This window comes from Balaenoptera physalus, assembly GCF_965194825.1.
Source record: "Balaenoptera physalus genome assembly, chromosome: 15".
In the NCBI taxonomy this organism is placed as follows: Eukaryota; Metazoa; Chordata; class Mammalia; order Artiodactyla; family Balaenopteridae; genus Balaenoptera; species Balaenoptera physalus.
Genome location: NC_138894.1, coordinates 91,575,969 through 91,591,871, shown reverse-complemented (window position 1 = coordinate 91,591,871; position 15,903 = coordinate 91,575,969). Strand labels below are relative to the sequence as shown.

Sequence of the window (15,903 nt, the reverse complement as noted above, 5' to 3'; positions counted from 1 at the left end):
GGCTCCCTCCACGTACAGGGTTGGGAGCCAGCCTGAGGGAGCCACGCACGTCTGGCCCTCGGTTGCTGTCCTTCCCGCCATGCTGTCTCTGTTGAGAGCTCTTTTAAGCCCCAGCACCCAGTAGGTTTACTTGGTTGCTGAACTGATTGGAACTGACAGAACCTAACCATTCTTGCCAGATCTGCCCCCGTGAGTCTTGCCTTTGGTCTCTTGGTAACCTTGTTACTGCCCTGGTCATAGAGGTATATAACATTTTATACTTTTCATGTTTAGATTCATGGGTTGTTTTCATGGTTCAAATGGTTCATAATTATGATTGAGTCCCTGAATAATTAATTTCATTTTATAAGAGTCTGTTCTCTTCAAATTGTTTTGGCTTTTTTTTTTCTTCTTAATAGGTCATGGGCTTTTTAGCAGACAAAAAACCAGAACAAGGCCAGCGGGTCTCAGGAATACTTGTTAAAAGAAACTTTAATTATCACATACTTTCGCCTTGTGACCTCTCTAGTAAGTATACTATTAAATGTCAAATGTAATTTCATTTTAGCATTTAAAGAAAATCTTCAAAAACTTCTCTTACCCAGTGGCCAAATCTTAAGTAACAGCCAAATAACAAAGTATAAATAGTTGAAACTTAATAATCTAGTTAGCTTTATTTGAAAAATAAACCTTCCTTGAACTATTACAATATTTAAATAACTTTTTTTTTAATTTTATTTATTTATTTATTTATTTATTTATTTATTTTTGGCTGCGTTGGGTCTTCGTTTCTGTGCGAGGGCTTTCTCCAGTTGTGGCAAGTGGGGGCCACTCTTCATCGCGGTATGCGGGCCTCTCACTATCGCGGCCTCTCTTGTTGCGGAGCACAGGCTCCAGACGCGCAGGCTCAGCAATTGTGGCTCACAGGCCCAGTTGCTCCGCGGCATGTGGGATCCTCCCAGACCAGGGATCGAACCCGTATCCCCTGCATTGGCAGGCAGATTCTCAACCACTGTGCCACCTAGGAAGCCCCTTTATATAACTTTTTTCTTAATTGGAAACATAAGTTCCCCTGTAAGACAGATTGACTACCGCCTTCTGAAGCCTGTCTTCTACCTTTCACCATGGAATACTGCTACTTTTATTTCCTGAAGTAATTTTGGGCTCCCCACACAAGCTTGTTGATTTTTATGACCTGTAGTGTTAAGTTGCTTGCTGGACCTTGTGTTTTATGCACGTGTAAATGCTAAGCTGTCATTACTTTTGCAGTAACTACGATATTATCTTTAAGTAAATAACTGTGCTCAATATTATTATATGGCACTAATAAATTAAAAGTGCTTTATCAAGGAATAAGAAATAGCAGCAGTGTTTAGGTGTTCAACTGTGAGATAAGCCACCTGTCAGCCTTCAGACTATCTCACAGTAGAATATAACTTGTTCCACGAACAGTTGTTGAGGTCTTACTGTCTGCCAGGCATTGTGCTAGGTGCTGGGGGACTAGAGATGTACTAAGAATAAGAAGCACAGTCCCAGCCCTTGAAAAACTGTCTGTTGAGAGAAACCGTCCTGTGAAGAGCTAATCACAGTGCTGACCCGGGACATACAGAAGTGCAGGGTAACATGTAAGGAGAGAACGGGCCTAGAAGGGTTGGGAAAAGCATTGCATACCAGGTAGCTCTCATGCCAGGTGGTGAAGGATAGCTAACCAGAAGAGATGGCAGAGGACAGCTGGCTTACTGGCTTGGAGATGTTAGGGACCAGATGTGTTTTGGAGAATGAGAGTGCCTTCTTACGGCTGGAGCACAAGTGAACTATTGGCCAGGGAGGGGGGGAAGGGGAGGAGTGTAGGATGGGAACCAACTGTGGAGCACTTTGTTAGCTTGACAAGCACGTTCTCACTTACTTTGCTTTTACTTCTCTTTTCTTTACTCCTCGTATGTGTTTGCAAATTGTATTTTGTGAGACTAGTGTTGTTTCCTAAAGTATATTTATTCTGATTTCCTCTCCAGATTATACTGACTTGGCCATGAGCACTGTAAAGCAGACCCAAGCCATTCCATATACTGGTCCTTTTAATTTGCTTTATTACCAGCTACAGAAATTGACAGGTGTGTGTATTTATTGACATTCACTTAACTGTTTTCTGTTTTTGAGTAAGATAATTATATATCTAGGAAAGGATGTTAATTTTGGTAATTGTGTCAGAATTGCACAAATTTTCTTTGTACTTTACTTGGTCATGTTACTACCACCTTTAGGTGAAAATTTTGAAAATACACGGATAAACAATTTTTGAATCTCATAATACCTCTTATTATGATCCACTTAAAATTCTAAAATTGTCAGTAGTCTTTGCTTCTTGTGTTTAAAATCTACTTTAGCTTACTATACCTAGATTTTATCATAATTTCTTTTCTTTGTTCAGTGAAAATAATTTTTCTGGTTCCATCAGTATAAACCTTTACAGCAGGTTATATAACAGTACATGACCACTGGCCAAAGTCCAGTAAAGAGTAAACCTATTCTGTTTTCATATTAGACCATTTTGAATTAGAGATTTTTGTGTATTAACATCATGAGAGGTGAAGAGTTAAGTTAAAAGGCGTGGGCTCTGTCTGATAAGCAAGAACACTTCAGATCACAAAGTTACGCTTTCTGTGAATATGCTCTTTGTAATTCATACAGTGAAGTACTGCCATAAAATAAACCAGTAGAATATATCTTTTTTTTTACTTCAGAATCTCACGTTAGAATTATAGGTTATAACACAGGAAGTTAATAAAATACGTCTGAATTAATCCTTAATTAAGAGGTTACTACTGGGAAGACCAGAAAAGCCTTGTCTTAGACAACGGAATTTCCCTGTAGAACCTTTAAACTTATGAAGACAGACGGTAGAAGTGACGTAGTTGTTGAGGTTCGTGTTAAATTTTAAGATGCTGGTCACTGAATCCCTTGTACAAACATAGGTGTTTGACAGTCACCAGAGTTTGCAACTGATAAGATGTTTAATGTCCAAGGTAAATCCTGTCTAGTTATATGAATATTTATAATACATGTTGAGATCTTTTAGTTGCTATAAGCAATTAATATAAAACTTCACTACTTAAAATCTGCCTATACACAAGTTATTAAATTTTTTTCATTGTGTATCACCTTATTTCAGCTGTCTCTATAAACAAATGAATAATTATACTCCAGAAGATTATTTTTAAATTTTTTTTATGGTGGCTTTCTCAAAAAATTTTTTTATTTATATACAATTTTGAAAGGTTACTTTCCATTTACAGTTATCACAAAATATTGGCTGTATTCCCCGTGTTGTACAGTACATCCTTGAGCCTGTCTTACACCCAGTAGTTTGTACCTCCCACTCCCCACCCTTATATTGCCACCCCCCCAAAAAAATTATATACATCTTACAATTTCTTTTTTTCAGGTGATGTAGAAGAATTAGAAATTCAAGAAAAACCGGCTTTGAAAGTGTTCAAAAATATTTCTGTAATACAGGAACCAGGAATGGTGGTATTAGAAGTAAGAGGGGAACAAGGAGGGGAAAAAAGTTTTGAGTTCACATGTAATTGTAGAGAAAATTGGGTTCTTCCCAATCAGGAAAAAAATTGTTGGAAAATATATATGTGTATATTTTTCTTTCCAAGATCAACATTAAATATAACATAACTAAGCATTTTCTATATAGTTACAGTAGCATAGAAACCAGTAATAAATTAAGACAATATTTAGTATGTGAAATGAGCAGAGGTCTCTCATCTGAGTGAGTCTTAACAGATTTTGTGGTACTGCAGGTGTCTTCAGTTATTATCAAAAGGTCTTAAAATTATCAAGATAAAAATATAATTCTGTTACTTTAAAGCAAACAAACTTGTCATGCAACACTTCTTAAGAGAGTGGAATTCTGAAGATTCAAATAAGCAACATTAAAATGACCCAAATCCGCAAAGGCTAGAAATCATTAATTTAGGTAAATGTGGTTGCCACTGTTAGAATTTTAAATCCATACTGGTAGAATTTAGAACACAGACACCAAATGACTTTGATGTCTGATTTTAATAGATTAGCGTCTGTTAAGTTTAAAGAAGGACTTTCAAAGTGAATCCTGGAACTGAATGATACAGGGAGATACTTTGTCTCTTTCTCTGCCTCAAGGTTGAATGTAAATTTCCCAGCTATATGGTCAACTATTCTGTCATACATATTATTTTTTAAAACAAAAAAAGATCTGTCAGCTCTGGTTCCACTGCAGTTTGCTGATTTAAGTCTGAATTTGATTTATAAGGCTAAAGGTAACTGGAGAAATTATCAAGAGGAATAGTTATCTATAACATGAAGTTACATACAATAATATATAAAGTGTTATCTGAGAAAGGGGAAAAGTTGTTAGAGACATTAGTTCTTGCTACCAAATACTATAAGAGAATGCATTTTTTATTCCCTAGAATTAACACATCAAAGAAGATCTTAGAGGAAGTTTTTCAAGTGACTTGCTCGTAGGAGTACTCTTTGGAGAGAGAATTAAAAGAAGGGGGTTACTCATTCCTGAAGTAATTCAGCTGGTCTCACCCTAACCTGGTAGACATGGAAAACTTTCTTAGAGCAGCAGGCACATGGCTGTGTCAGGGGATCTTAGGCTTCATGTGAGAAACAAAAGTAAATCTTTAAAAATATTACTGTCTATGCTACTAAAATATAGTGACTAGGAATTTGAGTGTGAGTCACAGAACCAGCAATTAATTACTGCTTATGTTATCTTGCGCAAGTTACTTTTGAGTCAGTTTACTCCTTTATGATGAAGATGTGAGAGTTAAATGAGATAATGCATATAAGACACTTGCCACAAAGGACATGCTCCGTACATTTTAGTGTTGTTTAAAAAAAAAAATTAGAGAATTCCAGCATTACTAATTAATTTCAGTAAACAATGGGTTTACTGAAATTAATTAGTAATGCTAATCAATTTCAGAAAACAATTGATTTCAGTGAAATGCTAGAAACAGTAATCCCACACGTACAGTCCGTGGATGGGTGGTAGTGATTGCACCTTTGGGGGTTGGCTGGGTTGTACCTCCCTAATTCTGCCTCTTGTTTTTCAGTGGCTGGCAAACCCTTCCAATGATATGTATGCAGATACAGTAACAACCGTGATATTAGAAGTCCAGTCAAACCCGAAAATAAGGAAAGGTACAGAATTACTTCATTTTTATCACTTCTTTCATTTCTCCCATGGTTCTTTGAAATAAAAAGCAGAAAACAAGAGTCCTAAAGAACTTAAAATATCCTGATTTTTTTTATTCCTGTAACTTTTAAGATATGATATATGCATAACAATGTGTATTACTAATATTTTACTTTTTGTTCTGAGTCTTCATTCATGCTGTAAAAACGTGGCTGCAATTAACACAAAGATAAAAATCTCTTAGTAACAGTCCTCTTAAAAACAATTTAATCAGAAATTCCAAAATATTGCTGAATTGAGCCAGCATGTCTAATAGGAAAATATGCTGCTATATTTGTGTTTAATAAAACTTGTTGAATAGAATGGAATTTCCACATGGGACAATTTTGCAGTAACTTTCTTTCATTTTCTAAGAAGCAATTTTCAATCAAAGAAAACACCAATGAAAATATTTTTGTGTCATTTCTTTATAGTTTGATTCTGTTTTATACATAATTCAGTATAACACGTTAAGGTGCACATGTACGGTAGCCCTTTGTGTTCCTGGGGGAAGAAGCCACCCTTGAAATATTCCAGGAAGCCTCACATGGCAACAGATCTCTGATAAAATATTTCTGTTTCTTAAAATTTTTTTTAAAAGTAAGCAAATAGTTAGTTCTTTGATTTCAGGAGAAAAAAAGCTTGGGTAACCACTTCATAATCCATCTGCTTGTAATTGGTCACATCTATAACATGAAACTAATAAATGCCTAGACAAATCTAAATTATTCATCTAAGTTACTGGTAAGTTTTTGAATTTGAGTAATAGTCACTGTAAAATTACAATTTGGACACCATTTGATAATTTGTTTTAGCTGAATTAACTAGTGGGTAATGGATACCCCTGTGTGCCTGTAACATAAGAGATGGAGCTGTGCATTCATACAAGCCACAGAAGAACATCACACCTTGGATTCTCACATGATGTTCAGTATCACAGTCTTTGCCCGGGGGTACAAATACATTCATGCCAGAACAGTTTTAAAGGCAGTTGTCGGTTTTCTCTTATTATTTTACATTTTTCATATCTTAGGTGGTAGAAATATAAAAATGGGCGGGTATGTGGGAAAGAGGACCTTTTACCAAGGTCATAACTAATTCGTGGTGCAAAGTTAGGAGCAGCGAAGTGAGGGACAGGATTAAGTGCAGAGACCAGGAGTGAGAGATCAAGGCTGGAGTGCATGAGCCGGCCCACCTCCCCGTTCTGACACCCAGCTCTCCAGGAGCACGGCCCCTTCGCTTCGTAGCATGGCCTTGGTCACTTGGAATCAAACACTTCTGAACTGAATTGTGTTTTAACCTCCAAGGTTGCTTTCTGTTCATTAAATTCTGATAACTCTTTTGTAAAATGAAGTCAGATATTTGTATACTTCCCTGAAAAATGAAATTTCTATGCAAAAATGACACTTTTCCAAGGCCAGTTAGGATGTTGTGTGGTCTTCGGGGATGTTAAGTACCTGAGCTCCTCTAAGCCCATTTCCGCGCTGGGTGGCAGAAGAGGGGACCCAGCACTTGTTGGTGTGAGATTGTCAGCTATGTTGTCAGGATGTCATCTGCTGTTCCGATGAAGACTCCACCTGATGATTGTGCTGAAAAACGGAAAGATGCGGTGGTTTAACAGATAATCACCAAATACTTAATGTCTGTTGTACAGAAAGGAATATATGAGCTATCGTAGCTTGGTTTGACTTTATCTTGGGTATCTCTCTTAGCGCTCTGGTCCAAAGTGAAAATACACCTTTACTCTGATCTGCACTAGTGGAACTAAAAATAATCATCCTACTATTAGCGATCCATCTTAAACTAATTATAAAAACATTTGTTCACTAAGTTAAGCCTCTGGGCATTTTGGAAGAGGTTCATTGCTGAGAAGTCAGAAGAGGCATTCTCCATGAGTGATTGTAAAAGCTAACTGGCTGCTTCCTATTTCCTGGTTTCTCCCCACTTTGTGGTGTATCGAGAGTGGGATTTTATACTCTTCTGGGTAATGAGGTGCTTCCTTCTTTTAACGGTCATTTGACAGATACTTACTGAGCACCTGCTATTTAGTGGGTATTATTCTAGGTGCTTAGGGTACATCCATGAACAAAGCAAACATGCTGGCCCTGTAGGAGCTGACGCTCTAATGAGGGCTGGGCAGCTTGATCGGGTTTGGAGTGGGCACAGATGCGTAGGGCTTTGTCGGCCGTTTTAAGGCCCTGAACTTGTAGTCGGAGTGAAATGGGTTACGTTGTAGGGTTTTTTAATTACTCTGGTGTTTATTGAGAGGAGACTGTTAGGAGGGCAAGTATGAAAGCTGACAGGTTCCAGTGAGGAGCTTTCGTGGTCATGCAGGTGGGAGATAGAGGCTCAGGCAAGGGTGGAAGTGGTGGAGGTAGCAGAAAGTGGTTGGATTCTGGAGAAAGTAAAGCCAGCAGTATTTCCTGATGGATTAAATATGGAGCGTGAGAAAGGAAACAGACAAGATGAGTTTTAAAGAGATAAGACAGTGACCCGAGGCGTGTATGTGATACATCTGTATGGAAAGTTGTCCCCCGTGGGGCTAAGTGACAGGGGTTTAATAAGTAGTACTTGCTCCTTCAAAAGATGAAAAAGTATCACAAGGACTAGCACACACCCTCTCTTCAAAGTTGAGGGCGTTCATTCTATATATTTATCATTTAAACTAATTGGCTTTATTCTATCCAAATTTGATATTTTAACATTTTAGAGCAGAGTCAGCAGCTGTGGCCCCTGAGCCAAATCCAGTCCTCCACCTGATTTTTGTAAATAAAGTTTTATTGAAACACAGCTATGGGACTTCCCTGGCCGTCCAGTGGTTAAGACTCCATGCTTCCACCCGCAGGGGGCACGGGTTCGATCCCTGGTCAGGAAACTAAGATCCCACTTGCCGCACGGCATGGCCAAATGTTTTTTAGAAAGAAAGAAAGAAACAGCCAGGCCCATTTGTTTATATGCCATCTAATAATGCTGCTGTCTGAGCTACCACCACAGGGTTGAGTAGTTGCAGCAGAGGCTATGTGGTCCACAAAGCTTAAGATACGATCTAGCCATGTACGGAAAAAGTTGGCCAGCTCTATTCTAGAAACACTCACTTCTGTGAAACACTCTGATTCTATCAAAATAGCATTTGCTCCCTTTTCATTTCTTAGCCTGCTAACACTTTGGTCCAGATTCTGGAAATACAATTATATCTGTATCTGTGTGTGTGTTTAGCCCCAACTTCCATTTATATATAGTCCCCCTGTTCTCACTGAGGACACATGAGAAATCTTATACATTTTCAAAATGTATTCTTTAATGTCCTTATATTCCTTTACATTCTTCTGTTTTACACTGTACCTGTTTTCAGCATGTCTGTGCCCTGTTTTGACACATAGACCTAAGGGCAGATAGATGTATGTGTATGAGTGTATGACTTCACATTTAGTATAATCTCATGTATCTGAGGAGTTTGTCATAAACATTAGTAATAAATATATATACACACTTTGGAAAATTTCTTTTAATAGACAATTTCATAGCTTAGATGTTTGCTTTTTAATAATGTGTTTTATGAGATTGCTTTTACATGTCAGCTAAGTGCTTAATACTTAACAGAACTGATTATAATTAAAGTATAAAAGTTTTATTATATAGTTTTCTTGGCTGGCATTTAGTTACTTGTATATTCAATTAAAACCGATGAATTTAAAATTAGAGTGACTATGGTCTGAACTATAGAACAATTTAGGAGAAATGACAACTTGGCTCTTTTCCACATAGAGTAGATTCACCACAGTCAACTTTAGAACATACACATTACTCCAAAAAGAAACATTGTGTATCTTTTAGCTATAATTCCCCATACTCCCCACTCTCCCCAGCTCAAGGCAACCACTAATCTACTTTCTGTCTCTCTGGATTTACCTATTCTGGACATTTCATATAAATGGAATCCTACAAAAGGTAGTCTTTTGCGTCTGGCTTCTTTGACTTAGCATAATGTTTTCAAGGTTCATCCATGTCTTTCATAAACAACCTCTCCTGGCCATGTGTTGTGTTTTTATTGACAGTCTAAGGTTAAAACCTGAAACTATGACATTTGAATTTACTAATGAACAGCCGGTGAGCTTTTCATGCCCGGGGGATTGTAAAAATATAGAACTGTGTGGCTGAATTCAACTACATAAACAACAAGCATAAAGACTTTAAAATAAAAAAAAAAAAGTTCATCCATGTCGTAGCATGAATCAGTACTTCATTCCTTTTTATGGCCAAATAATCTTCCATTGTGTAGATATAGCACATTTGGTTTATCCATTCATTTGATGATGAACATTTGGATTGTTTCTACTGTTTGGCTATTGTGAATAATCTTGCTATAAACCTTCATGTACAAGTTTTTGTATAGACATGTTTTCACTTCTCTTGGGTCTATGGAGTAAAATTATTGGGTCATATGTTAACTCTCTATTTAACTTTTTTGAGAAACTACCAGTTAATTTGCTGTTTTATTGCTGGTGATGAACTGGGAGGCACTTAGTGATATTTTCGGGCAATATTGAAACTTCAGCTCAAGTATGGCACATCTTCCTGAACTGTCAGATTACTTTGTTTTGGGGGAAAAGCAAAGTAATCTAACTGGCAAGTGATTTTAAGTATTTTATTAAAACTACTGTAAGTGCATTATATGTAGTAGAATTGCTAAATTTACTTAATATTTTAGATAAAACAAAAACTTCAGAGCTCTCTGAGGATGGATGTGCTCCTAGACCTCTTGGAGTTCTAATTTCACTCACTTCTGCTCATAAATGTGGAAAAGATGGAGAAACATTGGAAATAAATGTTTAAATAATCTTAAATGTCACTTGTGGTTCCTTAACAAGAACATGAAATAAAGTGATGAAAATATCAGTTTGCCTCAGCAGGTAGATGCTCTGTATACATTTGTCACTTGAAGGATTCTACAATTAACCACTTTGGTTTCTCAGCAACTACCTTCTGATTATTGATTTGGAAATCATTCTAAACAGGAATTTGGAAATTGAACCCTCTGTTGCTTTTTTTCCCCAGGTGCAGTACAGAAGGTTTCTAAAAAATTAGAAATGCACGTTTATAGCAAGAGGTTGGAGATCATGCTCCAGTAAGTGTTGCGTATGTTACCGCTCAACAGGCTGCCGGGGCGGGCTCAGACGAGGTCACTTAACTGGTCTGGGCGCCTCTCTTTCTATCAATGAAGCAGTTTGAACCACTTCCTTCTACCTACACACTCTAGCCAGTTCTGAGAGCATGTGACCTGCTTGGTCAGCCACTTCCCTGTGAAATACGTTTCACTTAATATAGAGCCTCAGGATGCTTTTCCGTGGCTGGCATAGCTGAATAAAGCGTTGTTATCAAGGACATGTGCTAAAATCTTAACCTAGTGTTACTATACCTTTAAGAATTATTATACGTACTTACTTCCCCTTAAATGTGAATTCCACGTTAAGAATGTTTTTTTAGACTCTTCTCAGTAAATCTGTAAACTATGAATTACCTTTAAACTCATATTTTTCTTACATGCCAGATATTAGGTCTTTCCCCTTTCCTCCAGTACTTGTTAAGCCTGATTTCAGAATGGTTTTTTCCAAATAAAATAATCATATAAAACTGTTCCTGGGACTTCCCTGGTGGCACAGTGGTTAAGAATACGCCTGCCAATGCAGGGGACATGGGTTCGAGCCCTGGTCCAGGAAGATCCCACATGCCGTGGAGCAACTAAGCCCGTGCGCCACAACTACTGAAGCCCAGGCTCCTAGAGCCCGTGCTCTGCAACAAGAGAAGCCACCGCAGTGAGAAGCCCGCACACTGCAACGAAGAGTAGCCCCCGCTCGCTACAACTAGACAAAGCCTGCGCACGGCAACGAAGACCCAACGCAGCCAAAAATAAATAATAAATAAATAAATTTATTTTTTTAAAAAAACTGTTTCTTAGTGGACAACTACAGCTTAAGCTTATGCATTGTACCTCAAAAAGGAAAAATAAAAAGATTGAATTTAGTTTTATAATTTCAGCATCTAGCACAGTGCCTTGAACATATAGCAGATCTCTCAAATACTTGTTGAATAAATGCTTCAATTTTTAAATTTTTTATTTTTTTATTTATTTTTGGCTGCATTGGGTCTTTGTTGCTGCGTGCGGGCTTTTCTCTAGTTGCAGTGAGCGGGGGCTACTCTTCGTTGCAGCATGCAGGCTTCTCACTGCTGTGGCTTCTCTTGTTGTGGAGCACAGGCTCTAGGCGCATGTGCTTCAGCAGTTGTGGCTCGCGGGCTCTAGAGCACAAGCTCAGTAGCTGTGGTACACAGGCCTAGTTGCTCCGCAGCATGTGGGATCTTCCCGGACCAGGGCTCGAACCCGTGTCCCCCGCATTGGCAGGAGGATTCTCAACCACTGCACCACCAGGGAAGTCCCAATGCTTCTATTTTTAAATTGAAAGTTACTTAACTAGATGTTTTGAGGTGCTCTGCATGTTTGGAGATTTTTATGTTAACACTTCTGTTCCTTCCTTTCCTCAAAATTCCACACTGATAATCTTTTAAAGCAGCCATTTAGTGGCTTTTAAAAAATGGATGCTAGGCTTTAAATGGTGACTTTGCCTACAGAAGCCGTCACATATCTTCAGAAGTGTTCTTGGTATTGTCATTTTGATTTTAAAAAGCATCCCTGTCATACAAACTAAAAAGCAGGCAACGGTGCAGGAGCGCTGATTTCCATTGCCGGTAAAAAGGCAGCGGGTTCTGTGTTTGTTGGTTTCCAACCCTGTGGCTACAGCAGTCCCAGGTCTGGGTAAAAAGGGCTCCTTACCAAAATTAATATAGGTTAAGATAATGTATATAAAGTGCCTAGTGCAATGCCTGCTGAATGGAGCATTCTTAATGAACGATAGCTGTGTATTTCACCTGTATTATAAAATGAACAAAATATGTGAAAGTAAATAATTAAGAAGTACATCTCAGGGGTAGATACAATCAGTATTCTACTTCAGAACTAGGGCCTATCTTCAATATTATTTCTCCCCAAATATATAAAATTGTACTTTATATATTTGTAAAGCATTTTCCATTAATACTGCATCTTTGTTTATCTTAAGGGACATATTTGGAGAAGACTGTGTTAGTGTAAAAGATGGTTCTATTCTTAGTGTCACAGTGGACGGAAAAACTGCTAACATAAACTTGGAGACACGGGTATGTAGCTGTTCGTTCCTACATTTTAAGACACTTGGGAGATAAAGTGAAAGCAAAAATAATCTATTTTGCAGTTTACTTTTACATTTTGGTGTTTTCTTCCAGTTTTTTCCTACATTTTTTTAATAGATTGTGTTTACGCTATCATATGTCAGGTTTTACATCCTTTTTATTTCTCTGTCATAAGTGTTTTTACATTTGCTGCATAGTACACATTTCCCTTGTCTTTATTACTCCGTTTTCCATTTTCATAATATGCCTTAATCCACCTCAGCATTTCTCTACTTTGGCATCCACTTGATTCCAGACTTTCAGAGAAGCTGCTCTTCTGTTTGCAGCAAGATCCAAGTGGCTTTTCCAAACAATAGAACTTGAGAGCGTGAGGCCCACGCCCACCACACCCAGCAGACCTTTCAGAATTATTTCACAAGCATAAATAAGTATCATCTTCCTTGTGGGGTTGTTTTTGAAGATTACAACAGTTCTACTAAACAAATAACATGTTTGGGATTTCTTCTGTATATTCTTTTGAGAAAACACTAGATTTATTTTACCTCGATAGAAAAATAAGCTAAGAACATAAACAAGTAATTCACTAGAGAAGAAATATACAGAGCCAGTAAACATATGAAACAAATGTTCAGATCAGATCCACTAATAATTAAAGGAAATACAAATTGAAAGTATGAAATATCACTGTTTCTGAGCTTATACTGGCACAGATTAAAAACAGTGATATGACCCAGTGATGGTGAAAGAAGAGGGAAACAGTTATTTTCAAGTGCCACATGGACAGGGAGAAGGTTGTAAGTTAGGTGGTGTGTTTTTTCTGCAGGGCGGTTTGGTGATCTGCATCAAAAGCCTCAAAAAAGTAAATACCTTTATCCACAATTCCACTTGCTGGATTTAACGAAGAAAATCATTAGGCAAGTGAGCAAAGATATATGTACAAGGATGTCTATTTTAGTATTGATTAGCAAAACTGCAAGAGACCTAAATTTCCAAGAGTAGGATCTAATAAAATAACTGAATAAATAATGTGTATGGTGCACCCTTATACATGGGATACTATGTATACAGCCACTAGGAATGATTTATTCATGTGCAGAGTGGTCCGCCTACATTATTGAGTGGGGGGAGTTACAAGGTAGTCAATATGGTGAATTATCCCATTTTTGTTTTAAAGAAATACACAGGTATAGCCAGAAGTCTAGAAGGTTATGCACTGAAATGTTAACAGTGATTTATCATTAGGTCATAGAATTAAGGGTATTTTTTTTTCTTTCCTAAATTTTTACATGAGGGATATTTATTGTGTGATAAAAATTGTTTTAAACAGCATAGTGTTTTGTAGTTAAGGAGTAACTGGGAGATGATTAGTGAATCTAAACCAAATTTAATACCAAATGTTGAGTAGATGACCACATCCATTGCTTGCTAAGTAATTTGTGTTGCACAGACTAGATTCCTTGTAGTATTATTTACTAGATCCAAACATGGGCTTTGAAGTAAACATAGTTCACTTGACTTTCCCTTTATTCTTTTTTTTTTCCAAAGTTAATCTCTAACAAAGTCATCGTGCTCTCAGGAACGTCTCTGCATCCAGGTGCAGACCCACAGGTGTGCAGTGATTCTGGCTCTTAATAATCAAGACCCTTACCCCTATGGGAAACGATTGTTCTTAAAGAGCATTAGTTTATCTTCCATATAATAATTCTAGACACTTCCGTTGAAAGGCATGTTTGTGCTCTCACTTTCAGACTGTAGAATGTGAAGAAGGAAGTGAAGATGACGAATCCCTCCGAGAAATGGTGGAACTGGCGGCCCAGAGACTATATGAGGCCCTCACGCCAGTTCACTAATAATCGTATGTCTCTGTAGATGTTAAAACTTTTTTGTAATGCTTGACTCTACTTCTGTTACTTAAAATAAAATACATTAAATACATTAAAATAATACATTAAAAAATACATTAAAATAAAATACAATGTATAAAATACATTAATTTCTCTGGGGTAGCCTATTTACTTTTGATGGCAAATGGCCTTTATTCCAGCACCTATTTGAATACTGCTAAATTACCAACTTATTTGTCCATTATTCTAGCACTGCTAAATAAACTGCCATTACTGATTCTGCTTCTAGGGTTGTATGCAGCTCCCACTGAAACCTTTGAGATCTGCTCATAGCAGCTGAAACAGAATGTCTTATTGTCTGTTTTCAGGAAGGAAATGAGTGATGGTTTGAATTTTCATATCCATTTTCTGAATTTGAATTAATAATTACATATTATCACTTAAAGTTTTAAGCGCTTTTTCTATTTCTTCCCTCCCAGTATTCTTGGCAAATTCCTTAATTTATACGTCTGTAAAATTGGGACTTTCGAGATTCAATAATATTTTCTTTGTATAATGTCTACATTCAATTCAGAGATATTCAGAATATAATTTTTATGACTCAAGTTCAAGGGTTCGTCATGTGTGTTGAATCGTTTTATGTATAACTCAATCATTAATCCATTTTCTTCCAAGTACGAGCAGTTCAGACTTGCAGGTAACTGGACACAGGAGTGTCGGGTGCTGGGTGCTGAGGGAGCAGGTCGACTCTGCCTGGGGCGGCTTTGGCCTCTACTTCAGTGAAGGGCCTGACGGCTCCCTCAGCAGAGGGGGTGGGAACAAGCACGGGCAGGGGCAGCTAAAGAGCTGTTACACTCACTGTCAAGCTAAAGCCATCGGTCAGCCACAGTCACTAATTTGCACTGACATTGCTTAGTCCTTCCCTGTGCTTTGGTGACACACTTCGGTGCCTGAATCTGAATTTTTAGTTGAAACCAAATACATTTATTTCTCTAAGATACCCTACTTTGTCTTTGGCCCAAACCAAAGGCCTAAGGGTCACCTTTTAGAAGTGTCATATAAGAGTGTGTTATGATAGATGTGAAAACATTTTTAAGTTACAAAAACTACACACTTGTGATATCTTTACCACGCAGGTTATACACAGCAAAAATGGCAAGCCCTTTCTCCCAGTCCCTCTGCCTGCAGTAACCGGTTTCAGGCAAGGATTCTGAGTTGCTCTTGAATCTGTCCTCGTCTTATCTCCACTGTGGCTTGGAGCCCAAGTCATCTCTTCCCCTCTGGTTCCTGCCCCAGCCTCCCTTCCTCCTCTCCCTCCTCTCCCTATAGCTGATTCCTAAAATAACAGATCTGCTGAAAGCCTCCCTGCTGAAAATCCTTCAGGGCTTCTTTACTGTGATTAATTAGGATGAAATCCAAACACCTTAACTTGGCCTAACGGGTTCTCGACCCTGGCTGCATATCAGAATCACCTGGGGAGCATTGACAACGTACTGATGCCCACGACCTACCATCAGAAGTGTTGTTAGTTGGTCTGGAGTGGTGGTCCTTTATCAGCACATGCTTAAAGCTCCCAGTTGATTCTAGTTGAAGCCAGGGAAATCCAGCCTGAAGACGGGGTGC

At 37.9% G+C, this 15,903-nt stretch overlaps 1 protein-coding gene across 2 annotated transcripts in view; it reads left to right on the top strand.

Annotated features, from left to right (window-relative positions):
* CPSF3 (cleavage and polyadenylation specific factor 3) overlaps positions 1 to 14,429 on the top strand; it is a 44,934-nt gene extending 30,505 nt beyond the window's left edge. The window contains exons 12-19 of one of the 2 annotated variants that reach the window (XM_082425837.1): positions 399 to 507; positions 1,992 to 2,090; positions 3,422 to 3,516; positions 5,094 to 5,181; positions 10,271 to 10,340; positions 12,328 to 12,424; positions 13,982 to 14,044; positions 14,185 to 14,429. In XM_082425837.1, coding sequence (XP_082281963.1) covers positions 399 to 507; positions 1,992 to 2,090; positions 3,422 to 3,516; positions 5,094 to 5,181; positions 10,271 to 10,340; positions 12,328 to 12,424; positions 13,982 to 14,044; positions 14,185 to 14,286 — 723 coding nt within the window. In that variant the 3' untranslated portion in view covers positions 14,287 to 14,429. The remainder of the gene's footprint in view (positions 1 to 398; positions 508 to 1,991; positions 2,091 to 3,421; positions 3,517 to 5,093; positions 5,182 to 10,270; positions 10,341 to 12,327; positions 12,425 to 13,981; positions 14,045 to 14,184) is intronic. The other variant, XM_082425838.1, reaches the window with a different exon arrangement.
* The last annotated feature ends 1,474 nt before the right edge of the window (positions 14,430 to 15,903 follow it).